Source organism: Microtus ochrogaster (assembly GCF_000317375.1).
Source record: "Microtus ochrogaster isolate Prairie Vole_2 chromosome 14 unlocalized genomic scaffold, MicOch1.0 chr14_random_2, whole genome shotgun sequence".
Classification (NCBI taxonomy): domain Eukaryota; kingdom Metazoa; phylum Chordata; class Mammalia; order Rodentia; family Cricetidae; genus Microtus; species Microtus ochrogaster.
The window spans coordinates 6,048,490-6,075,632 of NW_004949097.1; the positions used below are offsets into that span (position 1 = coordinate 6,048,490).

Genomic DNA, 27,143 nt, shown 5'->3' on the forward strand with positions numbered 1-27,143 from the left:
CTCTCTCTCTCTCTCTCTCTCTCTCTCTCTCTCTCTCTCTCTCCTTCTTTCTCTTTCTCTTCCATCACTCTTGTTTCCAGGGTCAGATCTCTGGCTCCCTCTCTTACCCTCCTCTCTGTCCCCTTCTCTGCCCCTTCCCCCTCCTCTTCCAATAAACCTCCTATGTGAGCCTTGCTGCATGGCATGACTTTTTCCCACCATTTTAAAATAAATTACAACGCCCACGTATAGAGATGTGCATAGACACATAATTTAAAATTTTTAATAAAAACATGTCTTCAAAGCTGTAATTTGGTAATTCCTACCTACATAGTGTGAGCAACAGCTATCTTTATGCACCCCTGAAGGGAGCGTTTATAAACTCCAACAATGCTTTCATTTTCTAGCATGTGGTTATTCTTAGATGATAAAATGTGGATGCTACAGTGACAGGGACGTGTCTTAGTGATTTTTGTCAGTGACTTGTGCTGTGTGTTCCAAACTCTGAAAAAGCACTTTTCCCAATTGATTTCTTTTTAAGTAATCATGAGCACTAAAGCAACCAACCACGTGGTAAGGTTGGTGTAGTGAAGAGATATGAATGATTGCATCTGTAGCTTAAGTGTCTGTGTGCATAATGATCCAATCTAAGCACAATATTCCCTTAATAAGATCTGTTAGAATTCACTCAGTGCTTTGAATTCTCAATTCAAAACTAAACAAGGAAAGAAGAAAATCAATTTGAAATATGAAGACCAAGTTTCACAAGCCATTCTCCCAACCCACAATGAAATAGATCTGAATATCTTATTGTATTTATCTTTCTAATAATTAAATAAGGTTAGTTAAATGTGTTGAAGATATTCTTAATTTCTTGATTGGATTGTTTTGACATAATTTTTCAAATCTCATTTAAAAAGAAATACCACATGATTATGAAACATAGTATAATTCCATAATGCACAAAAGAAGTCCCAGTTCACACTGAATGCCCTGCAAAGGTTAGGGAAGAATCAATCATGAGTTTGTACTTTAAATTTAACTGCTCCCAATGGAAGAACCTGAAATTGTTCATGCACTGAACAGTATATTATAAGTGCTAATATCTGAAGCAGAGAGGGGACAGGAAGCATCACTGTGCTATACTCCTCAAGGCCCGCCCCACACTGACACACTTTTTCCAGCTAGAATCAACATCTTAAAAGTTCCTCTATTTCTATAAAGTGCAGTACAATCTGGGGACCAAGTGTTCAAACACATGGCCATGTGAGACCATGGAGACTATTTTACATGAGCCAAAGATGAAGGATTCAAAGATTAATATAGAATCATATTTTTCCATTTAAGAAGTGTTTGGATGTCAGGAAAACCAACACAAATAAATACCAGCAAGATTTTGTTTCACCAGGGAAAGTATTTTGTATTTGTTGGCATCTTCGTAGTGTGTTCTACATATGGTATTAAACATGGGCCCACAGAGACCCGTCATGGCAATACAGACTGATCATTATGATGCTTTACATGGCTTCAGAGTCTGTAAATCCTTTATGCCTTTCCTGTTTAACCCTCACACAAAGCCTTTGAAGTAGGTGGTAACAGCTCCTTTTGTGTGTATAAAGAGGCAAGTCAAACAGTGTGTCTCTGACTCCAAGATTCCAAAGCAGTAACATGAGAATTCAAGCTCAAACTGTTCCAAGCATTAACTTTTTAGCAATTCTTTGACTCCAATGTTTGCTAATTTTTCAACATGCACTCATATCTTGATTGTTTTTGTAAAATCCACAGCTTTAAAGATTTTAGAGAAACAGGGATGTTATAGATTAGACAACAACAAAAGAATCAAGATCCAAAGTGTATTTAAAGCTTTAGAAAACTAGGCATGTGCATGATCTGAGGGAGGAGCCATGACATCAGGACCAAAGTCAAAAGTAAGTCACCCTGCACGTGATGGATCCTCCTGTCTCCTGTTAGAAAGCACATTCTTAATAATTTTAATTGGAACATTCCCAAGAAGCCTAGGGATGCCTCTGTCCTTGTTCTTGGTTGTAATTTCTACCAAGCCAGCTTGAGTACATGTACCATGCCACAGAGCGAAGGTGGCTGCTTCTTGGTTTTCAGGGTTACAGATCCTGCTGTGGTTCTTTTTAATTGGGTGATAGTTTTCAAAAAAAAATGATAAAATGATGCAGATCATGTCCTAAGCCCTTTTTTTTCTTTGTTTATACTTTTCAGAATAAGAAAAACATATAGTGCAAGTGACAATAATTCCAATTCTGGAAAAATCTGGGCAATCACTACGGTTTACCCATCCCAACTCTTCAAGGGCACCAAGTTTAGAGTAAATGTTTCTATTAATGCGGCACAGACGCTTCATCTTTTGCCACAAGGTAAGAATACTTGCAAGCAGACACACAAATCTCAGTATCAGTGGATGCTCTGAAATCACTAAAGGAACCACCATTTGGTACTGTCTTACCCTGAAGGGAAGTAACAGGAAATCAGCCATGAGCTATTCATTGAAGACATCTGACTTGTGAACAGGGAGTCTCTTTACATAGCTCTCCAGAAATCTTTGTTTCCTTGCAGTTTATAATAGCAGGTGGAGCAAATTTTTGGCACGATTAAAATAGATGGAATTTCTAAAGCTTTCAAGATGAAGATGATATATGAGTGAAAATGTCATTTCCTACCCAGCAGGAACAAGCACTTTGTTCAGGTGGATGAATAAATTGTGAGAAAGGAAGTGAGATGGTGACTGCCCCTACCATGAGAAATTTAAGAGCTCTGTGCCGCATACGCTATCCCAGTTGTCAATACAGTTGACTAAGAAGGAGCCCCTGGCTATGGTTCCAAGAAGTTTATATTATATCATTTTTTACTAGGCATTTTCTTTTTCTATTACTTGACAATTTCTTTAAAGTTATATAGAATACTGGTTTTTTTTGGTTTTGGTTTTGGTTTTGGTTTCAGGTTTTTGTTTTTTGTTGGTTGGTCTTTTATTTAGCAGAGCAATGGATGCTTACTAAACATCCAGCTGTGACTACATGGGTTATTACTCAACAATAGGCAAACATTTTCAGATACACAGTGGACTAGGAAGTTTTTTTACTGTTTAATGTTTGTACTGTCTTCCTTCTCGCTCTAGCTGAGGCTTGAGTAAGCACAGAGGATACAGACAGAGACCTGGTGTGTTGCTATACCAGTTAAGAATCTGGCTTTAAACCAACTCATGCTGACTGAAGCAGAAGAGAAAACATTTTTAAACAATATAAGCGTTTCTTATAGAGTTTAAGAGTAGGAATGTGTCAAAGACTTAGGGGTTAATTTGAAGCACAAATGCCGAAACTCAGAATTCCTTTAAAGCCCCAAGCTGGTCTCTCTGTGTCACTGTTTCCAACAGCTTGTTCTCTGCTGATTCACTCATTGCCTTGTTTCTCCAAAACAAGAAAAAAGGCCAAGCATTCAAGCATACACACTGTTTGTCCAATGACCTACAGTGAGTCCATCTCTCTTTTACATCGAGCTCCCAATATTCAAAAGCAGGATTATGTTTCTCCAGCCAATGGTGCTGAATTTTGATCCAATCAATACAGATTCTGAGTCCAGTTGCTTAAGTTGCTGGAGAATTAAGGGTTAAACAATGAGAGGAGCTGCATGAAGTGAGAGATGGCATGAAATGAAAAGAATGATTCTATCAAGGGCTTCAAAAAATACAAGTATAAATCTACTTAAAGGCAGCCCTGGTATGTGTTTATTGACTATATGTGAATGAGGAACGTCACTTGATGATAAAGGCTTAAGGATAAAGATAGTGACTTCAGGTGCAGCCATACTAAATATGAGACATTCAACAGGCCACAAGCAACAGGTAACAGGAGACATCACTTCGCAGGAGCTCAGTAGATCGTTTTCCGAAGCTCCACACTCTGGGTAACTAATTGCTTGGAACTGAAGGAATTCAGAAGTTCTTTGGGACCAGTCCTCTTTGGGACTTTCTCTTCTTGTAGTCTTCCTTCAGACCTGACAATATAAGCTAGGTTTCCTCACCCCACAGCTAGGCAAAACACTTACAAATATTGTACTAACTATCCATTACCTTTCCATGTGTAAGCTTCCCATGATGAAACTTTAAGGCCTATCTTGACTCATAGTAAATCTTATACTCTTCTGCTCCAATAAAACTAAAGTAGGAAAGAAAGAAGGTAGATAGTGGGCTATGCAGTCTTACATAAGCATTAAGAGAATATTTGTAACTAAGTAATAATCTGTATATGTTTCATGTAGCTCAGCATCTGCAGCCCTGACACCAGGAAAGTCAAACTGAGGTGTCTTTGGAGATTCTTTCTGTTGTTTACCAGAGTCCTTTGCCAAGAATTTTGTCAGTGGCCTCTTTTTGAGCTAACTTTAATCCATACCATCCTTTCAATATTCCCATGCCATAATGTTTTTAAGTACCCTCTGCCAGGACAATGTGTGGCCATCTGCCTTTCCCTCGTGACCTCTATAATTATTTTCTATAACACTTTTTTTAATGACACCTTGATCCACCATAAAAATCTAAATTTTAAATGTAGCATGTCTTGGTTTTATGGCAATAACACCAATTGTACTACTCCGTTAACCCGTTTTAGTCAAAGTTGTTTTTTTCCCAACAAGAAGAAGAGGAATAAGAAAAGGAAAAGATGGCAAGGAGGGCGAGGATGAGGAGAAGGAGGAGGAGGAGGAGGAGGAGGCGGAGGAGGAGAGGGGGAGGAAAGAGGGGGAGGAGCGGAGAGGGAGGACGAGGAGGAGAGGAAGAGGATGAGGAGGATGACAAGGAGGAGAGGAGGAGGGAGAGGAGGAGGAGGAGGAGAAGGAGGGAGAGGAAGAAGAGGAAGAAAGAAGAGGAATAAGAAGAGCAGAAGGAGGTGGTGGAGGAGGAGGGGGGAGGAGAAGGAGAAGGAGGAGGAGGAGAGGAAGAGGAAGAGGAGGAGGAGGAGGAAGAAGAAGAAGAAGAAGAAGAAGAAGAAGAAGAAGAAGAAGAAGAAGAAGAAGAAGAAGAAATACAATTATAAAATAAACCACAGTTAAGTAAACAGAATTTCAGACAAAATTCCACTGGAAAATGCGGTTGGACATTTAAAATTGTCTACTAAAAATTCTTACTGGCTGAGTATTTGCAAGAGTCAGAGCACTGCCTGCTTTCGGTGATTGCCTCACACTGAAAGTTCATTGACTCACACTAAAAATGTGGAGCATGAAACATTTAAAATATATTGACCACATTGATCTATTTTGTTTACATCAACCAAATGTCAGATTCACAAAGGGCAGAGACTATGCCATTACAAACTTTTTGATAAGAAAGCTGAGCCCCATTGGTTGAAGAACATATTTATGTAAATCTACTAAAAAATAAAGTCTATATTATATCCATGATTTAGCATAAAACAAAGAACCACATTTTTATGGTAGTAAAATTATCTTAATATCAAGAAATGGTATATTATTTTTTAAAAATATTTATGTTTATTTTACTTTTATGTTTATATATTTGGGCAAAAGTGTATGTACCTGCAACATGTATGTGCAGTGCTGGCTGAGGCTAGAAGGGGTCACCATCTCCTCTAGAACTGAAGTTACATGTGTTTGTGATGCTCCAGATGTGGGGGATGAGAACCAAACTTGGGTTCATGCTAAGGCAGAAAGTTCTCCTTATAGCTGAGCCACCATTCCTGCCCCAAACCTATCTTTTTCTTTTTTTTAAAGTTTCTTTTATTTTTTATTATGTATATGGATGTTTTGCCTGCATGTTTGTCTATTACTGTGCATGCATCTGGTGCCCATGGAGAGAAAACACAACCTCGAATCTCCTAGAATAGGAGTTATAGACAATTGGGAACTGCCGTGTAGGTGTTGAGAATTGAACTTGTATCCTCTGGAAGAGCAGCCGGTGCTCTTAACTGCAGAACCAGCTGTCTAGCCTCCTAAGAATATCTTTTGTGCAGAGCCATAATGGATCAAACCATTATGTGTGAGAAGCACAATAACTAGTGTTGACATTTTCCATTCAGACAGAACTGAACTTAAAAATGATTGCAAGCACCCTTTATCTAAAATAACCATGAACCTAATAAATAGACAAATAAATGTGTTGTACTTTAATCCCCCTTGGTGTCTACAATGCTTCATAATGAGATTATCAGGTTTTGTGCTCAAAAGCATCACAGTCAATGTTTCAGAAGCTCTACTCACTTTCGGTCTTCACTTTTTTCCAGCTAATTATCTTGTCAAAGACCTAATTGCTGAAATTTTGCTTTTATGTGCAAATGAGCAGCTTTTCCCCAATGAGTATCTTCTAAGAGTATGTGGCTCTGAAGAATTTTTACAGATGTAAGTATCTTATTAAAGTCAATTTTGGTTGCTATAATTTGTCAGTTTTAAGCAGCAAGTTTTGTTTCATTGTATTTTAAAAAGACATCTTACAAACAGTATGTCTGTTGAGGATATGCTAATGGAATACCCTAGGCTTAGGTATCTGAGCTTGGTCTCGAAATGACAGTGCTGTTGTGTGACATTTTGAAACCTTTGGGATGCAGTGCCTAGTCACTAGAGGGTTGGCATATGAGGGTTACACCCACTTGCAGTCCCTATCTACCTCTGCATCCTGATCCATTAGGACATCAGAATCCACAGCCACAAGCTCCCATCTAAACAAATAAAGCACCCTTGCCATGTTAGCATCCCTAACATGATGGGAGGCACTCCTTAAAACCCTCCTCCTTAAGCCACTTCTGCACTTGCCCAAAGTCACAGAAAAGTAATTAGTATAGAAACCATACTGGGGAAAGAACTCAGAGTCTCGCACTTTGCAGCCCCATAACATGAAGTTATGACTTACAAAGTAAATTTATCCTTTGTGGGAAGATTTGGAAATTTTGTGTATCATATAGGTGATCTTCCTTTTAATATTATTTTATATTATCATTTGTATTTATTTATAGATATAATGATTTATGTATTATTGTTTTATGTGTATGAGTGTTTCACCTACATGTATGTCTGACTGTGTACCATGTGCATGTAATGCCTGTGGAGGCACGAAGGCAGCATCAGATCCCCTGGAATTGGAGTTACTGACAACTGTGAACTGAGATGAGGTTGCTGACATTGAACCCAGGTCCTCTGGAAGAACAGCAAGAACTTTTAACTGCTAAGCAATCTCTCTATACCAAAAGAGAAGTTTGATAAGAACTGTGACTTGGGGTGACAAACTGATTCAGTTATCCTAGGATGATGATCCCCAGTGAAGGAGACTTTCAGCTTTAAAACTTAGAAGCTACTGAATACTCTACCTGTAACAATGCTATTTGGAAAGATTACAATTTGGAGTATAAATTAGTTCTTTGGTAATAAATAATGATTTTAAAATATAGGAATATTAAGATTAATAATAGTAATAATATTTTTCATAAAACAGTAAGTTGTTAGTTTATATTTATTTTTATTTTTATGAATTTTATTATAAAATTTGCAAATCAAAACACACTGATATCAACCAGATAAAAAGTCTATGCATCTCACTGAACTTCTAGATAGCTGAACAGCCATTTAAAAGCTATGGGCTGGGTTTAGATTTTACACATTTAACTACCAAACTTATTTTTATGCATTTATCCACCACACACAGATGAAAGAGAGAGAGAGATGCAATGTAGACTTAAAACTATATAAATAATTAGCTTTATACCCTCTTTCCATCTTTGCATTCAGTTCTCCCTGTCCCCTGCTAGAAACTACTGTGAACTACTCCCCAGTCAGAATGGCTATCATCAAGAAATCCAACAACAACTGTAGGAAGAGACATAGAAAGAAAGGAACCCTTATTCACTGTTGTGCAAGTTAACGCAACCAGTGTGGAAGTCACCGTGAAGACTTTGCACAAATTTAAAATGATAATGACCACATGGTTCAGTTGTTTCACTCCTGGGAATACAACCAGAGAATTCCATAGCCTACTGTAGAGATATTTCACCTCCATATTTATTGCTACTTTATTATGACAGATATTAATTTAAGTCAACCAAATTGTACATCAACAGATTAATAAATAATGAGAATTTGGTACACACACACACACACACATATAAATCCTATTCAACTCCAAATAAGAAGGTAATCACAAAATTTGCAGGAAAATGAATGGACCTAGGAGGTATACTATTAATAGTGGTCAAATGTCCTAGAAGAAAAATACAGCAATTGCTTCCTCATCTGCAGATTCTAGGCAATAACATATGTACATGTGTAAACAAATGTTCTTGCAGGAACAGTACACAGAAAAAAACCCAGTAAGTTTTAAACACTTTTAAAATAATTTAGACAATTCACTCAAACAACCTGAAGCCTACTATGAATTTAAACTTTAAATATTTACTTAGTTTTTTTAAAAAAAAACCATTTTCAGTTATCACAACAAGCCACTCGCTTGTCGTTCCTTAGGGACCAGCCTTGAAAACACAAGGCAGCTTTAAGAAAAGATAAATACTTCTCTGTAATAGAGCATAAAGGCTCAAATGTTTTGCAGTCATGTTTTTCCTTTGTGTTTGTGCATGATTATGAATTTTACGAACATCCCATGAGACTAAAAAGCATTCTGTTTGAGAGTTCCATTTGGTCATTGTTCTAACACAAATGCACTAGAAAATACATCGGAGATGAATCACACCCATTCCAATAATCCGTGGTACCAGATTAAATGGGAGTGACTCCTGGAACTTCTTATTTGAATTTTTGTGTTATGAGTTATAACAATAATTGTCATATTGTAATCATGATTGCTTTGTTACACAACACAAATAAGCATTATTTATCTGTTTGAGACACACTCAACAACTAGGCTGGTGCTTTCCCTCAGCCTATGATTGTAATTTATATTCCATTCAACCTCAATAAAATGTTATAGTTTATTTGATTTCATTATGACCCCTATCAAAAAAATGTCTCCTGAATACATAAACCTCTAAACTCATGCCTGGTCTTCAATGCTAAAAAATGAGATCAAAGAACATGAAATAACTTCAAATATCTGCACCAAATTTTAGCAGCAGGAAATATAACACAGGAAACTGCATCACCAAAGAGGTAGGACTTCGAGAATGTGTGATGCAGAATGATTTTAAGGGTACATTCTTTTTTAAAAACTGTTTCCAATAAGTAAAGCAACCAGAAATACCTGAGTTGTTGTCTCGTTGAAGTGTTACTCAGAATATCTTACATGCTTTCATGTTAATATGATTTTTGTTATGCACAGCAAAATGGGTTCTTAATGTTTTTATGGTCATCTAATTGTCTTAAAATTTCAGTTGATCAGGCTAGACTAGTGAGGAAGTTACAGAGTATTTGCATGGCTTAATTATTTATTAGCTCCCTAAAAATAATGGAGGGACTAAAATACTCAAAGTAGTATGTGTGTGTGTGCATATATACCATTATTTGAGTTACGGTTTGCCAATATTGATATAATTATGTTTAATATTCAGATAGTATTACCATTCTTTAGAATATCAAAGGAAATATTGATATGCGGTTTAAATTTCATTTTTTAGTTAATCACTATATCATTTTTTCTAAAGAGTATCTCTTTAGAATGTAGAAATCTGCTCATGATGTTCCCTGGGGAGTTGGAGAAATGGCCCATGGATGAAGTGCTTGTAAAAGCATAGGGACCAGAGTTTATACCCCTGGCACCAGAGCTCATACCCTTAGCACCCAAGTTCTTTATGGGGATGTGGTCCTGTTGTCCCAGTGCATTCTGACCAGCATGTCTAGCTGAAATGATGAGTTTCCAGTTCAGTGAGAGGCTCTGTCTCAAAAGTGCTGAAGAGAGTGATTGAGGATTAACCTCTGGCTCACACATACCTGCATCGTTAGCCATACCTGCATACACACTTGCACATAGAGTTCACATGAAAAGAAATGTTTTCTACAGAAGGAACACGTGTAACATGCAGTAAGTTAATTATGAAATAAGAAATACTTTAGACCTTCATACTGACACTCTTATTTGTCTGGATTATTCTATTTGATAAAATTGCAATGGTAGAATAACATCTTCAATAAGTCCTAATCGCTTGCTTTGTGTTGTCTAGACATCTAAGTCTTGGAACATATTTAGGAGATAGTTATTATAATGCCATACTTTATACATGGGAACATTCAATCTTTCTTCCAGGTCATACAAACCTAGAATAAACAGTAAATTCAAACTGATATTTGCTTGAACTGCTCTGACTTTCCACTGTAAAACACTTGATTGGAATTCAGGAAAGAAACAGTAATAGTCTTTTGTGCTGTGGTCATCAGAAAAATACACACAATTTTGCAGGGGTTGGGAAGAGTAGAGACAGAGGGTCAGAGTCGCCCGTTCACACAGTACTAAAAGTGACATTTACAAATGTTTGATCAGTGAATTAAAATACACAGATGGCTCCAACACAATCCCTGCCATCTTCCTGGCCCTAGTATGAGTGTCATTATAAGACTGGAAATCAACAGACTGCAGGTTGGGGGAAGCAGGTGAACAGCAAGAACTGAAAGCAGTTCACAGAAAAGTCAATGACCAACTTCTACTGAAGAATGAACACCCAGGAAGGCACTCAGTGATCGATAGTCTCAACAGCCTCAAAATATGTAAAATGCACTAATAATTTGTTCTTACAAATAACCACCAACCGACCAAAACAGGCTCAAGAAAGTAGTTCGCAATTCAAATGGACAAGGATACTAAAAAAGTTTAAAATAAGAAACACACATTTACACAACCAATTATTATTTTTTAATGAAATATATTAAAATACTGAGGAAGTTCAGTAAAATAATTGGTATCATTCACAAAGTTGTTAAGATGTAAACGGATGCAGCAGGAGCTGAAAAAAATTTGGTGCAAAATTAAAATTCATCTAAAGACTTTATAACGTCTTTAATCTGTTAAGCAATTTGCCTCTACAACTTGTCTTTTTAAAGACCTTGTCTCATGTCTATTAAGCCAGGCTTGAACTTGCTGTGTTGTCCCATTAGCTTTTGATCTTCCTGCCTCTCCCTCTGAAATGCTGGGAGTGCAGACATATGCCAATTCCCTGCACTCAGGTTACAAGGGGTCAATAGGACCAGGGAGGGCTTTGTGCACATCAGGTAAACACCTATGGACTGAGCTACATCCTCAAGCCTTTGCTTTTGTAAATATTACTAAAAAAAATTCATAGATGCACAAAAATCTTTGGCTACAATGATATTTGGTATATGTTAGTATCCCATGAGGGGAAAATGTAAAATAGCTAGATTTCCATATTACTTAAAATAAATGCAACACATCTCTTGAGACATAATTTAATAAAAAAAAATAGCATTCACTAATGATTTTAAGATAGTAATATAAATGATATAAACTCATGTGTTGTAAATTATAAAAGCAAAAATGCCTTGATTTACATTTTTCTTTAACTATAAAGTATGGAATCTATATTAGACTAGTTATACTAAAAAACTATTAAACATATAATTATTCATTTTTCTTTATAAACTTTTTATAGGATGTTTAACATTTTTTTCTGGAATTTAAGGAAATAAAAGTCTAAAAAAAAATCTCCTATGACAATGTAGCTGAAAGTGGTACACTTTAAATGGCTGGATCCCAGCACAGTGGTAGTTGTCTGTCAGCTAAGCATTCGAGAAGCTGATCTTGATTATGAGTTCTAGGCAAGGCTGAGATTCACAGCAAGACTGTTATAAACAAACAAAACCCCTAAAGTAGTTAGGAGGTTAAGAGTAAAAGATGCAGCTCTTGTAGAAGATATGAGTTTGGTGCCCAGCACTCATACTGTTTGCCTCAAAACTACTACTAAGTCCAGCTCTGGGGATCCAGTGCCCTCTTCTGGCCTCCATAGGCATCTGTCCTCATGTTTACATGCCCACACAGATAGACACAGACATACATAATTCAGAATGAAATGAAAATGAATAAAAGGAATTAAATGTGGTCCACCAAGTACCAAAATCGTGAAAGACCATCGAAAGGCAGACACAAAACATTGATCAGATTTCAAAGTTAGTTCAGTAACACAACTCTCAGGGAAACAGACACTTAGGAGAAGTAGGGCTATTAATCAAATTGGAGATGGGTTGAGAATTTCAGAACTGAAGGGCATGTAATATGTAGTGATAATGAATCTGATTGTAGAAAAACTAGAAATGTAACATGAAGGGACCTGCTTGTTGGGGTTTATGTCCTGCCCAGTTCCCCACAGCCGGCAAGCCCCCCCCCCAAAAAAAATCACACAGAAGACTCCATAAGATTATAAACTGATTGGCCCATTAGCTCAGGCTTTTTATTAGCTCTTGTAGCTTATATTAACCCATTATTCTTACCTATGTTAGCCACATGGCTCAGTCCCTTTCTCAGTGGGGCAGCTCACATGTTGCTTCTTTGCTTATCTAGGCTGGAATGGGAGGAATGGGCTTCCTCCTTCCTAGAATTCTCCTGTTCTCATCTCCCTACCTTTACTTCCTGTCTGGTTGACACGCCTATACTTCCTGCCTGGCCAGTCAGCATTTATTCAAAATAAACAGACTGACAGAATACAGACAATTCTCCCGCACCAAGGAAAAACTGGCAGAAATTGTGGAAGTAGTTTAGTTCATTTGTTCTAATAAAAGTACATATATCTTCCATGCAGAATACGCTGGGTGTTTATTTTAAAAACCTTCTTTTTTCGTTTTACATACCAACCCCAGTTCCTCTTCCTTCTCCTTCTCCCGCCCCCCTTCCCCAATTCATCTTCCATCTACTCCTGAGAGGAGGTAAGGCCTCCTTTAGGGAATCAACAAAGTCTGGCATACTCCATTGAAGCAGGATCAAACCCCTCCCCTCGGATTTGGCTGAGCAAGGTATCCCATCTCAGGGAATGGGCTCTGAAAAGCCAGTTCAGGCACCAGGATAAAGAAGTACTGGTCCATCTGCTGTTCTGAAAACGTAAACATTATGGAGCGGCTAAATCAAGCTGGCACCCGCTTTATTTCACGTACTTAAGATCTGCTCTCCTATGGGAAACACTGGTTTTAAAGAACTGAATCGTTAGGGAAAGTGGAAAAGAAAGACCTTAAGAACATATATATCCAAATAGTAGCAGGAAGAAGAGGTCAGAAAACTGAAGGAAACCTGATAAAATCCACAGGATAGCTAAGAAAACACGAGGAAAGAGAACACTCTGAATATCATGTGATATACCACCAAATGCTGAAAACAAAGATTGTGTGAGTGAAACAGCACTAAATTTGGCAACTTAGAAGTTATTTATGAACATAAATAAGATGAATATCAGCGCAGTTGGAGCCGCAAGGTTTCAGTTCATTAAGGACATAAGGCAAAGAGACTGGGAGTATGGCTCAGGGGCTAAGAGCACCAGATGCCTTTGCAGAGGACCCAGGTTCAGTTCACAGCACTAGCATGGCAACTTACATCTGTCTAGTGCCCAGGGAACCAAGCACACTTTCTGGCCTCTTTGGGCAACGCGCAGGCGCGTGCGCGCGCGCGCGCATACACACACACAATGCACATAAATATAAGTAGGAAAATATTCATATACATTTAAAAATTACTAAATATGGAGTGGAAATAAGTATGCAAAACACCATCTCAGCAATAAGGTTGGGGCAAAAAGGCCAGACAATATGGTGGCTTAGATGCAAAGGGTAACCTAGAGATTTGCGAGTGCATACAGGAGGCATCTAAGAAATGTTCATGAGTTGACATGAATGGACTAAGGGAACAGGAAACTAAACGCACAGATAGACTACTGTGAACTAAACTCAAGGGCAGGAGGGGGATGGTGAGATGGGATACAGGAGATGGAAGAGGAAGCTGCAGAATTCTGAAGAGGAATTATTATCCTTCTTGCTGTGAAAGACTGAAAGTTCCAGCAAGTGTCAACAAAAATACACGATCATTAAAAGCCACAAAAGATGACTATGTCATGGAGGAACAAAAGCTCCTCCCAACTCGGGAAAGCTTAAGAAAAAGAGAACAAAATAGGAAAAACAGTAAAGACACTAAATTCCCCTCACGTGGCTAGAAGTTTCATATTGTGTTACTGTATTTTAAATGTCATTGTAAATTTCTGCTTACATCCATTTTTTTTTAATTTCCAGGGTAAGTAAATAAATATCATCAAAACAAACCTTTTACATAATGGGAAACGCCATCATTCCTTTCTGTTGACACAGCAAACTATCCTCTGCTGATGTCAAATCTCTTAATCCCTTGAAAATGAGATTTTATATAATATGCTGTATTACAAATAGAAAATAAGTTCAAGGTCTATAACAGAAACTTCTTCAGGTTTATTACAATTTCATACAAACTTTACGTAAAATATTTAGTAATGTGAAACATGGAATCATGGAACCAGCCAAATAACATCAGAATGAAGAAGAAGTACAGCCGAGAGACAGAAATCACTGGGATCATTCATAAAACGTTAAATTCTTCACCACCTTTCTGCTCGTTGGCCTCCAGTACAATAACCATGGAGAGAGGTCTCCTGGGTAACCCACTTCATGCAGCTTCCTCCAGCGGGCTGGCACCATCCGACTCTCCAGTTGCAGCCTGCAGTCAGAAACAGGAGTCTCTCTCATGCTTGAGCGTAGGAGGGGTATAGGCACCTGGAGCTTGATGAGCTATTCCCTACTTAACTGCATTTTCTTCCTTCTGGGGTGATGACCGTTGCGCCTTCATTTCAGCTTGACCCCTCTCACGCATGCTATTCACAACTAAGAAGAATGACACTAATGCAGTGTTAACCGCTGTCTGGAGGCCCAGCATCTACAAGCAATACAAGTTTTTCTTAGCATGAATCTGTTTTTTTTTTTTTCTCTCAAAGACCTTGTGGTCTTACTTTCTAATCAATTTATAAATAATTCTCCTCAGTCGCTACTGTGTGAAACAATAAAATTGGCTCTGTACAAGAGCTTTTGCTGAATAAATCGTGGCTTCTCACTCAATAGGAAACCACTAGTAACTCCCATGAAGAAATTGAATGTTCTTTTTCTTTTTTAATTCCATGGTCAACTTTGTCTTAATTTAAACAAAACAACTCAAACTTTGTTTATTGTTTAATTTACTTTACTGTTGTCGAGGATTGACAGAACCCATAAGATTACATTTAAATATATATATATATATAAGGAAAGAAAATGAAATCCTATAGTAACTGGAAGTCATTTTGAAAAGGGCATATGTCTTTAAATTTGAATTAAGATGGCGGCATCTATTTCTTCATTCACCATCAGCATTGATTAGGTTGAAGAGATTTTCCACCATAGAGTCCCCTTTCTCTCTCTTTACAGAAGATGCTATATTCCTTTTGTTTACAGTTTTTAATTGTGTGAATGTCTGTGTGTCTCTGTGTGAATATGTGCACGTGCATGCAGCTGCCCTTAAAGGCCAAACGAGAGCATCTGATACTCTGGAACTTGAGTTATGGAGGATTGTGAAGACCCATATGGGTGCTAGTCAGTGAACCTGGGTCTTCTTCAAGAGCAGCCAGTGTTATTATCTGCTGAGCCTTCTCTCCAGTGCCATAGTCCTTTTCTAACAACAAGACAATCCTATTTAAAAATTAAATCTCAATCATACTTGTTGAGATCTGGGGAAGTGGAGACTGAAGGACCTGGAGTTCAAGTTTATCCTCAGCTGCATAATAAATCTAAGGTCAGCTTGGGCTACAGGAGTCCCTGTGTCTACATAAAGCATAAATCACCTTACTTAGAATTTAAAATCATCTTGAAGATTGTCCCTTTATAAATACTTGCAGTTCATCTCCATAATTCATATAAGTTTGACCATTAAACACTTGATTCCAAAGTGTAGTTGCCTTCTATTCAAAGTAAAAATTAAACCTGTACCCACAAGTGAGGGAAAGATTAAGTCACACACAGTTTAGGATAATACTGCAGAGTAATGGGCAGTACGCACTGGGTTTTAGCCATTCTGGATGTGTATCTTCTTCTCAACAAAATTAGGGATAGCATTTAGCAAAGAAATGATCATTTTTTTTTACCACATTTAAAGACTCTGCTATACATATTGAACTTTCATTGAGCACCCAGGGTTTCATTTATCAGAACCCAGGGCTGTCACAGAGTAGAAAGGAGCTGGTCACCACTGAGCCCTCTCATGCAGCTGAGAGCATGTTGTGTCTGGCACAGCAGAAGACTTTGTGTTACTTTCATTTTGCTCATTCCCAGAACATTTTCTGGAGTTTTAAATTAATTGTAGCATCTATTCACAATTAGTTGACAAGAAAAATAGCAAGCAAAAGACTTGCATTTGATTCTTAGTCAATCACTCACATTTGAACAATGCAGGTTGCTTAGAGTTATTAATATTTGCTACATCTAAGGACCATCACATACTCCAGATCAGGGATTTTGAAACAAATAAAATGGGAGAAGCATTATTCACCAACAGATTTGATAAAGGAAGCTATAAACCCTATGCAGAGCATTAGCAAAAAGACATAGGAAATCAATTCTAAGTAGAACTACACTAATTATATCTAGACATACAAGTGCAAATATGTAGGTACCAAGTTACTTTTTTTTACTTCAAAAGAGCAAATATGTAGGTACCAAGTTACTTTTTTTTTACTTCAAATAACTATTTACCAAAGCTAATAATTATTAATCTTGTTCATTTAGTTTTGATGAAATAGTCTGGTTCTCTGATTTTCTTAAACACTTTGATAGAGAAAGTTGTTGTACCATAGTAACAGAACCTTGGTAAAGGTCGAATTACTATTTTAATCTTTATTCTTGAATGTTTAAAATTAGTAAGGTCTACAGAATGTTTCTCCAGAGATTGGTTGAAGAAATAACAAAACCTTGCGATGCAATCAAATCTCTCTGCCTGATCTTCTCGAGTAGTAACTGCAATATTTTGTGTGCTGCAAACCCCCAAAGTGCTTAGGGGAGCCTGGTATATAATTTTGTAGAGGACACAAATGATTAACATTAACTACATGTTTATTGACTGGGTATCATAAGTAATTCTATCTGCGTAAGATTGTTTTGCTTAATTGCTTAACTTAATTGTTCTGGCTGAATATAAAAATCATAGGTGTTGTGAATGAGTTGTGATAAAATATTTCTCCTAGATAAAAAAGTTTTAATTGTATTTAGTTAATTTTATTTTAAAATAGATATAGTTTTGTACTTTTCATGTATTCACATGAAGAATATGACGGATAGTTGCTTTCTTATAGATGAAAGTAATCAGAAAAGCAGGGCACTTGAGTAGATTAGCTGAAATCCATTTGGTTCACTTCCCTGCTGAGTAAAGGCTCTTAATATCAACTTATGCCCCCATGGAAGTAAGGTTGTTCAGATCCTTGATTTCCCTTTGCTAACTAACTCATGCTTGCCAGCCCAGAGTTTGGAATTTAACCTGTTACTGTCTCTTTAAGAAGTCCAACTTTTGCTATTCATGCTCCCCCAAAAGAGAAATGGCAGTAACTGAGCAGCCCTGGTTAAGAGAAACACCCACTGTGTCGCCGATTTTATCTGTTCTCTTTCAGCCATGAGAAAATACCTGAAACAAGGGGCAAAATATGGAAATAGGGTTTACTTCAACTTCCAGTTCAATGGGATGTAGTCTTCTGTGGAGGAGAATATGATCATGAGGTCATATCTGCAGTCAGGAAGCAGAAGGTGATGAATGCTGGTGCTCAGACAGCTCTCGCCTTTTTATGCAGTCCAAGACACCAGCCCAGGCAATGGTGACAGCCATCCACATTTAGGAAGGGTTTCTCACCTCAGTTAACCTGTGTTAGAAAACTCTGTCATGCCAAAAACTTGTCTCTGTGGTGATTCTAGATCCAATCAAAATGACAATCAATATTTGCAATTACATTAATATTTTAACATTTGCTATATTCACCTTATATAAATGGCCTGCTTGGAAGAAGGGTTAAAAGTTCAGCTGAATTGCTGAATCTCCCTCAAGAAATATTTCCAAAAGATGCCTGTGGCCCTGGCTCTCAATGTTCATACAGCCAAAGGGTAATAGATTTTCCTGTATTATATTAACATTTCACAGTACACTTGTGGATGCTTCTTTTGCATAGATGCTGAAGATGGACCCCAGATTGCTAAATGACCATTTTCCAGTTGGTTGCATCCCAGTCCAGAAGTACTTTTTAAATGAGAGAATAACCATTTAGCTAGTGTGGCTTAAATTATCTATGAATATTCAGTCGTTGCTGCAGGAGGACGCCAGTGAGTTAGAGAGCACTTGGCCTACTAAGAGAGACTGTATTAGTTAATTATCTGCTGCTGTGACAAATCATCCTGGCAAAGCAGCTGAAGAAAGGATGGATTTATTTTGATTGATGGCACCAGAAAAAGAGAGTCTGTCGTGGAAAGGAAGGCATGGCAACAGTCAGAGAAAGCATAGTGGTCGGAACAGGAAGATCACATATCTGCCCACACACAAAGCAGAGAGAGGCGGGCGGGGGGAGAAAGTGGGAAGGGGACAATCTATAAAGCCTCAAAACCTTCCAATGATATACGTCCTTCAGCAAGGATCCACTTTCTAAAGCTACCAAAACCTTCCTAGACTGGACACGAGCCAAGGACCAAGTGCTCAAGTCATCAAGCTTATGGGACATTGTTGTAGAACATTATTTTAAGGTGTGTTGCTTTTTTTTTATGCTGCATTTGTTTAACTCTGTGAAGCTGTGACTTTTTGCCTCCCTAAAACACCTGATGGTCTAATAAAGAGCTAAATGGCCAAAAGCGAACCAGGACCAAGTATAGGTAGGGCTGGCATGCAGAGAGTATAAATAGAAGGAGAAATCTGGAAGAGGAAAGAAACAAGAACAAGAAGAGGACACAAGGGGTCAGTCACACAGCCAGCCATAGAGTAAGTGTGAAAGTAAGATATATAGAAGAAAAAGAAAAAGCCAGAGGCAAAAGGCAGTTGTGATAATTTAAGTTTTGAAAAGCTGGCTAGAAACACACCAAGCTAAGGTTGGCATTTATAAGTAATAATAGGTCTCTCCATATGTGATTTATTTGGGTGCTGTGTGGCAGGCCCCCAAAGCAGCAAAAAAAATCCCTAATGAGTAAAGAGTAAAAAAGAAACAACAACAGGACATTTCTCATTCAAACTATGACACATACTTTGTCTCAAAATAACATAGAGAAAATAATGCTTTGAACCTTACTATCCTATTAATCTGTGGCATATATTTATTACAAATATAGCACCTGTGTGAATGTAGATGTAAAATGTACACACTGTTATGAAAATCAGCATCTACACCTGTACATTATTATAATCCTTTTCCCCCATAAGACATGTATGAATATTTGCATATCATTTTGATAGTATGCTTATTATTCATTATTTACATAATAGAGTGCCATAATTTTACTTTCAAATAGCATGAGCTATTTGTGAGTAGGAAATAGGAGTAATTATATACACACATTTAACCTTTCATCTTAAGTAGCTTCTCTGTGCATAGCTGTACCTAGGATGTTAAGTAGCATGCAACTGGAGTCAAGGAGTCATTGGGAGAATAAATAACAGATTGCAGAAATCTTGATACATTAGTAGACATGAGGAACAAAAGAAGCAAAAACTTTTATCTGTCTCCTAGAGATTCAGTTAATTGAAAAGGTAAAGTTATACACATGATTATTAAAACATATGCCAAAGAGTCATATTTAAAATCTAGATATCCAAGCTGACATTGTGGTTTCTGTGTTCACACTCTATGAGTTATATGATATTATTAACTTGGCCAGTTCCTTTGATGCTCAGACCCATCCCTACAATGCCCACTTCTGTTGCCAAACTATGCTGCTCTCTTTCTCTTGAAACATTAACATCCTTCTCCTCTCGAGTTGTGGAATCTTCAAACAGAGATTGATTCTCTCTCCTCTCGTTATGCACTGCTCTCTACATAGCACTGATTTATTTATCTGTTCTTTAATGATTTCTCCAGCCTTCTCTCTCTTTTTCTCTAACACAAAAGTAACAGGTGGCCTAGTTTTTCTCAAGTCACAAAAATTGTAAAAATATATTCATACGTTTAAAAATATGTATTGTATCATTTATTTGTATGTATGAGTCTATGTGCATGTATGTCCTACTGCATATTGGTTGGTGATGATGGGGATCAGAGGGAGGGGCCGAATTCCGGAGCTGCAGCTACAGGCTTCTATGAGCAGCCTAGTGTGAGTGCTGAGAACCAAACTCAGGTCCTTCAGAATGATAGCAAGTGGTATTAGTTTCTATGCCATATTTCTAGCTCTCATGTTGTTGTTGTTTTTTGAAAAAAATAGATACAAGTACTATGTCAACATGTAAGCAGTAGTATTGAGATATTTTGCATTGTTTCCTATGATGAACCTTCACAGCAGTTGTGATTTTTACACTTATAGGACATGGTAATCTATTCAGCCTTAGCATGTAACTGGCAGTGAGTGTTCAACTGTTAGCACTATAGTAAACAGCTCAACCCTAGGTTGAGCTATATAAAGCAATATATAAAGTAATATAGCAGTTACATACAAGAATGACAACTTTAAATTCTCAATTAAAAATTAAAGAGGTCCTGGAGAAATGGCTCGATAGTTAAGAGCACTGGGTGCTCTTCCAAAAAACCCAGGTTCAATTGCTAGCACCCAAATGGTGGCTAACAACCGTTTGTAACTCCAGTCCCAGGGTTATGATACCCTCTCTGTCTTCCATAGGCACCCAGCTACAGACATAGGTAAAACACCCATATACAAGCCGGGCGGTGGTGGCGCACGCCTTTAATCCCAGCACTCGGGAGGCAGAGGCAGGCGGATCTCTGTGAGTTCGAGACCAGCCTGGTCTACAAGAGCTAGTTCCAGGACAGGCTCCAAAGCCACAGAGAAACCCTGTCTCGAAAAACCAAAAAAAAAAAAAAATCCATATACATAAATTAAAAACAAATAATCTTTTCTAAAGTTATAGGTAATTTAGAACATTTTAACAGTGTGATATACTTGTCTGACATGATTAGGAACAAATATTCCCAGATATTCAATAAACTCTTAGTGTATAAGGCCCCAAATGGCTACATAAATTTTCATTTTGGTAATCTTCATGTGAAGCATGATTAATAAAACCTCATAGACAAATATTGGGGTTCAACCTGAAGACCAGAAAAGCAAAGCAGCTAGTCACTGGTTCTTACCTCAACCTTAGTCTTAAATGGCTATCCTGTCTCCAGGACACCTCAGAATGAGACTATCTCCTCTTGTTTGATAATCCTCTTTAATTCTGGGATTAAGTGCGTACACAATAATCATCTGGTTTCTATAGCAAACTAGTAGGGCTATTGGGATTAAAGGTGTGTGTCATTGCTGCTTGGTCTGTAAGGCCACTGTATCTTTTCTGATCTTCAGGCAAGCTTTATTTTTTAAAATGCAAAAATGCCACTACATTTATGCATTTCACAAAGATCTTTTGAGCAGAATACTTTAGCACAATGCATCCTTTTAATAACAGTCAGAGATACTAGAATTTACAGCTGTATTGAAGAATGTTAGAACCCGATTAAAATGGAAAAAGAAAAGAAAAAGAACTCCTATACTAACTAATAGCCCTTCCTTTGAAAATGTCATCTGTATTTACATCTAATTAAGATGGCACATTGATCTCTTCCTTATCATCAGCACTGATTAGTGATGGCGCTTTCCTGGCCTCTCCAGTATGCATTATCTTTTCTCTCTTTTCTTAGGTTTTCCTTCTTTTACTCTAGAATAACAAGAGCCAATAAAAGGTCACATTACTTAATATGACCATATATATATATAATATGTTTCTTACAAATCACAATAGCAATGTGGTAAACACTTTAGTGTTGTATGCAATTCACATGTGGAAAGTATTATTTCAAAATGTTGTCAGAATTGCTAGTGATACAGAAGTCCTTCGTTTCACAGAAAAATCAATTTTTGTTTGATTATGACATGCATTAAATTGAAAATAAATTTTGCCCATAATGTAAATTGCATTTGGGAAAATAATTTAAGGGGTGAAAAAGTGCTTAGAAATAGAAAGAAACAAAGTTAATACATACACCTGAAACACAAAATGACTTTTTTATATTTAATTTTATATTTAATTGTTTTGGTGTGTAATCTGTATTATACTATATAATTATATGATTAGTTGTTATATATTTAATGTATTATTTTAGTATTACATATTATAATTATATAAGTATTAAAAATATGAAATAAATTAGACAAAATTGCCTTGTAAATCATTTGATCAATTCTAAGGAAGACAGTATTTAATTCCACATAGTTTAAGTTTAATTGCCATAACTAATGTAATAGAGCTGGTAAATGTGTCTTGAAAGTCCACGCTCTTTCCAGAATATCACTCTGCTGACTTCATAAAATGGTCCCCATACAGACATTGTAGCAACAACTGCCCAACCCAAAACATGTTGAGGTAACTTTATGAAACCAACTCTGAACACATATAGATTATCTTGTACTATAATTTAATATGCCCATTCCACAAGTAGTCATTTTCTTCTTAATGCGTTAAAAATTTCCATACGTTGTCATATACAGCTAGATATGCATATCTTCTTTCAGTATTCATTTACACAGTACACAAATGAATATATGTAATGTATGAATATTCATATGAACATATGTATGGATGAACACAGTGCATGCATGTGCTCACAATTTACCATTACCAAATTTTACTAGACTAAATTTTAAGAAAAAAGCAATGACGAAGTCATAAAGGAAGCATGACAACACATTTTGGAGAATTTTTGTGAAGAAGATATAATTGTGTTTATCCTTTTTCTTTTTCTTCAGGGATCACTGTTTAGGGAGCCACAAAATATTTCAGAAAAGTAGATCTGTTTTTCAACTTTATCTTCAGAAAAACAGAGACGTCCCAGGAAAGTTCTGCCGGAAGGTAAGATTGTCTAAATGTGGGTGTCAGTTTGGCACATTGACACATTTAAGGAGCGTAGCTCTATCTCAATTGCTTCCTGCCAATTTGGAATTACTTAGCCTAATGAACAGGTGTTTATTTCACTATAGTTATTAAAACATGATAAAATATTTTCCTGAAATTTCTTAACAATCCAGACTGAAACAATAATAATGAATTTGTAACTTCAACCTTTGGGGGATGAACTGGAAATTTGTCTCAATATACCCCCAAATTCATAAGTTGGAGACTGAACCTCCAAGGGTTAGGATTTAGGAGACAACATCAAATGGTGCACACCTAAGTTTAGAAGAGATGAGATTCGAGTTCTTATTAAATCAATGCCCACATAAGAGGTTGGATCCCCTCCATTGGAATAGAGCCTGGAAGCAGCTGGCTACAATTTAGGCAGATGCCTCCCCTTGAACTTAAAACCCCTTGACCTCTATAACAATAAAAAATCTGTTGTTTTAACACACTCAATCTCTGGTCCTAATGGCATTATTTAGCTATAGCATCCAGGATGACTAGTCATTTGGCCTGACAGCAGGCCAATTGATTTCCTAAGAAAAGAGTTAGTGAGAGACCTACTAAGGTCACCATATGCATGCTTCCACATAATCACTTAGGAACAATGGGAAACACAAATATAAACAAGAGCCCCACTGATAGCAGAAAAAACAGCGCAATTCTTGTCCTGTGTGAAGACTATTTATGTCCTATCAATGTAGCTTACGTTCAATCAGATTAATATTCATAACTGTATATAATAATCTGCCAAGAGAGGGATGAGGGTACTTTAATGATACAGTTTCATGTGGTTAGATGTGAATTCTATTTTCCTCTGTGATGTCTTGAGATACTCCCAGCCCAAATTGCACAGTGTGCATGAACTTTGCTGTCTTGTCAGGTTTCATCCACAGAATCTTTCCAATTACCTGCTTTAAGCAGAAATCCCAACGTCCTGTCATTTCCATCAGATAACAGATTTCTAGTGTGTGACTTTTTTCTATATGGTATGAGCTGTTTCATCATAAAAATAAATGTCAGAAATCACATCCATTTGCAATATAGCTATGTGGAATATAACATAATGAGGCCAAAAGAGAGTTGTTTAGAAATTTCTCTTGGATCTGGCTTCTGGCTCAGCCATTGTTGACAGTTCCAGGACTGTACATCTGAAATCTAGGTAGAGTAATATCACAAAATCCAACTGATACCTCAACGCTAATAAGCTTATGTTTCTTCAAATTACTTTCAATGTTGCAAAAAAAAAGTTGAAATTGTTTTATTTTATTGCCACACAGGGAAGAATAAGAAACATGTGGCTCTAATTTACTTGTTGATAAAATAAATTTTTGACTCGTGTAGTAGTCCACAAATCACTAGCGCTTTAGTCTCATATAAATTAAAGTACTTAGGAGTTGGAGAGTTGCCTCAGTGGCTAAAAATTCTTGGTGGTTTTGCAGAAGACCCAAGTTCAACTCCTAGAACCCAGATGCAGCGGCTGACTACTGCCCATAACTCCAGCTCCAGGGGACACAGTGCCCCCTTCTGGCCCCCACAAGCATCTGCACTCACATGCACATACTCATACATAAACACACATGCATAAACTGAATTAAGAACTAAAAATCGTTAAAAGATCTAAAACTCACACAATTCTAACACACTGATATCATGTTTTATATGAGACATTTATCTAAAAACGTTTCATATTCATGATTCTTTTAAAACAAATAAAGAAACAGCATCCCACTGTAATTATCTCGGGTTTCAGAAATGGAACTGGCGATCTTAGATTTGAGCCAAACCACAAATCTTCAGAGCTTGGATGCTATCCTACCAACTTACATAGGAGAAAGACACTGATTCATACACTACACTGTGTTTAGATTTGAGATAGATGATATCTGGACAAAATTTCCATTTTATGTGTATAGTTGTCAAACTACAGTCACTTGAGGAAAGGGGTCCTCAAAGGAAGAATCATCCTCTCACATCTGTGAGCACATCTGGGGCTCATTTTCCAAATGATGGTTGACAGCCAAGGTCCTAGCCCACTGTGGCTGCTGTCAGGCCTCACAGTGAATCTGGAGTTATAAAGCAGACTGAGCAAGCCATGGGAAGAGAGCCAATAAGCAGAGTTCTTCCATGGCTTGCTGCAGGTCCCCTGCCTTGGATTCTGTCCATGACCAACTGTAAAATGTAAGATAAGACAAACCATTCCCCCATAAGCTGGTTTTGGACAGCATTTCATCACAGTGATGGAGAAGCTAAGTAGGACAATGTGTATTTTCATTTACTTTATTTTGTCTTCTTGCAGCTATAATCACCCTGTCCAAAGACTGGTACACCACAGATATTTAAAAATGAACCCCATTCTGTATGTATTAGGTTGTAGGCACTTAGAGGATTAAATAGATGAAGTGGGGGAAGCAGGTAATAAATACTCTTGTCTCCTTATCATCTGTAACTAAGTGTCAACTTATAAATCAAAGCATTTAATTGGGGGCTCACAGTTCCTGAGAGTTAGAGTCAATGACCAACAGGGAAGGGAATGTGACTGCAAGTTAGGAACTTGGCTTCATCTAATCCACAAGCAGGCGGCAGATAGAGTGCTAACTTGAAATGGCAGAGGGTTTTGAAACCTCAAAGCCCACCTCCATCAAGTGAAACAAGTCCTGTAATAAGACCACACCTCCTAATCCTTTTTAAACAGATCCACCAACTGGTGACCATGCATTCAAATATATGAGCCTAAGGGGGACATTCTCATGCAAATCACTATAGTTCCTGTCATAGTTAGCTTTAGCTCTCAAACTGACATAATCTAGAGTCATCTCGGAAAAGAGAACTTCATTTGAGGAACTATTTCCATCAGACTGGCCTGTGGCTGGGTATGTAGGGCATTTTCTTGATTAGTAATTGATGTAGAAGGGTAGAGTCCATTGTGGGCAGTATCATCCATGGGAAAGGGAGCCTGGGCTGTGGATGAAAAGTAGCAAAGTTGCATTCCTCTGTGGTCTCTGTTTCTGTTCCTGTTATTTTGGTTTCTGCCTGGAATTCCTGCCTTGCCCTCCCTCAGTGATATAACCCAATGGTATAAGGCAAACACACCCTTTTTTCCTCAAGTTACTTTGGTCATGGTGTTTTCATCGCATAGACAGAGAGCCAACCAGGAGAGTTGCTTCCATTTCAACACAAGTCTAACAAATGTTCCCCTCTCGCAATGCTGGTGAATTGAATACAACTGGTACAGCTGATTGGCTTTATTCCTTTTTTTAAAAAATTACCATACTTAAAATAATTGTTCCTTATTTTTATAGCCTTCATAAATAGTGAATGTCCTTTCTTAATTCTAATTTTAAAGTGATACAAAATTCTCTTTTATTTTCAGAAATTCAACCTTAAAAATTATGAAAAGCATAGTTTCTTTCTGGGAAGATCGTACATGTAGTTAGGTTTCTGCATTAAACCAGGAATACAGTCATTTATACCACTTGACTCAATCTATTGGACTTGTTGCATTTCCGCAGTTACCTTAGTGATTTCTAATTGTGCAAAGCCTTACAGCACTCAATTCATCTCCAATGTTGTGATTGTTTAGGAAGTAACCTAATGGTCTTTAGCAATCAACTAGGTTTCAAAATTTTTAATGTTCTCACCTCAGTGAGATACAATGTAAATAACTGAATACCTTTCTCTTAACATTTCAATCCTTTTTAAAAATAATTCAAATGTGATCAAAAGCGCTGTTGCAACTGTATAAGCTAATCACAGAAACATGATTTCCCTCTAGCTCAGAGGATGTTCACAGAACAATGACAGTAATAGAGTTTTTTCAAAATGAGATCTTACACAAGTTGACTTCCAACTCTTAATCCTCCTGCCTCATTCTCTTAAATTCTGAAAACTGGCTCAGTAATAGATTCCATATAAGAAAAAAATAAGTTAATTTATTTTTTTCCTTAAGACAAAAATACTATGTCAGTTTTAGAGAAAATGAAGTGCACAGTATGTTCCGTGGCAAATGAAGGTTCTCTCTGTACTTTGTAGATACTTCACAAAACATTTCTAGGAGCCAGAGAGATAACTCAGAGCTTAACAGCACTGGCTGCTCTTA

General features: G+C 37.2%; 1 protein-coding gene across 1 annotated transcript in view; it reads left to right on the forward strand.

Moving 5' to 3' along the window:
* Nucleotides 1-27,143, forward strand: part of Pik3c2g (phosphatidylinositol-4-phosphate 3-kinase catalytic subunit type 2 gamma) — a 361,584-nt gene that overhangs the window by 35,845 nt on the left and 298,596 nt on the right. Inside the window, exons 4-6 of the mRNA XM_005364544.1 lie at nucleotides 2,212-2,366; nucleotides 6,237-6,351; nucleotides 22,897-22,999. Of these exons, the coding sequence (XP_005364601.1) occupies nucleotides 2,212-2,366; nucleotides 6,237-6,351; nucleotides 22,897-22,999 (373 nt within the window). The remainder of the gene's footprint in view (nucleotides 1-2,211; nucleotides 2,367-6,236; nucleotides 6,352-22,896; nucleotides 23,000-27,143) is intronic.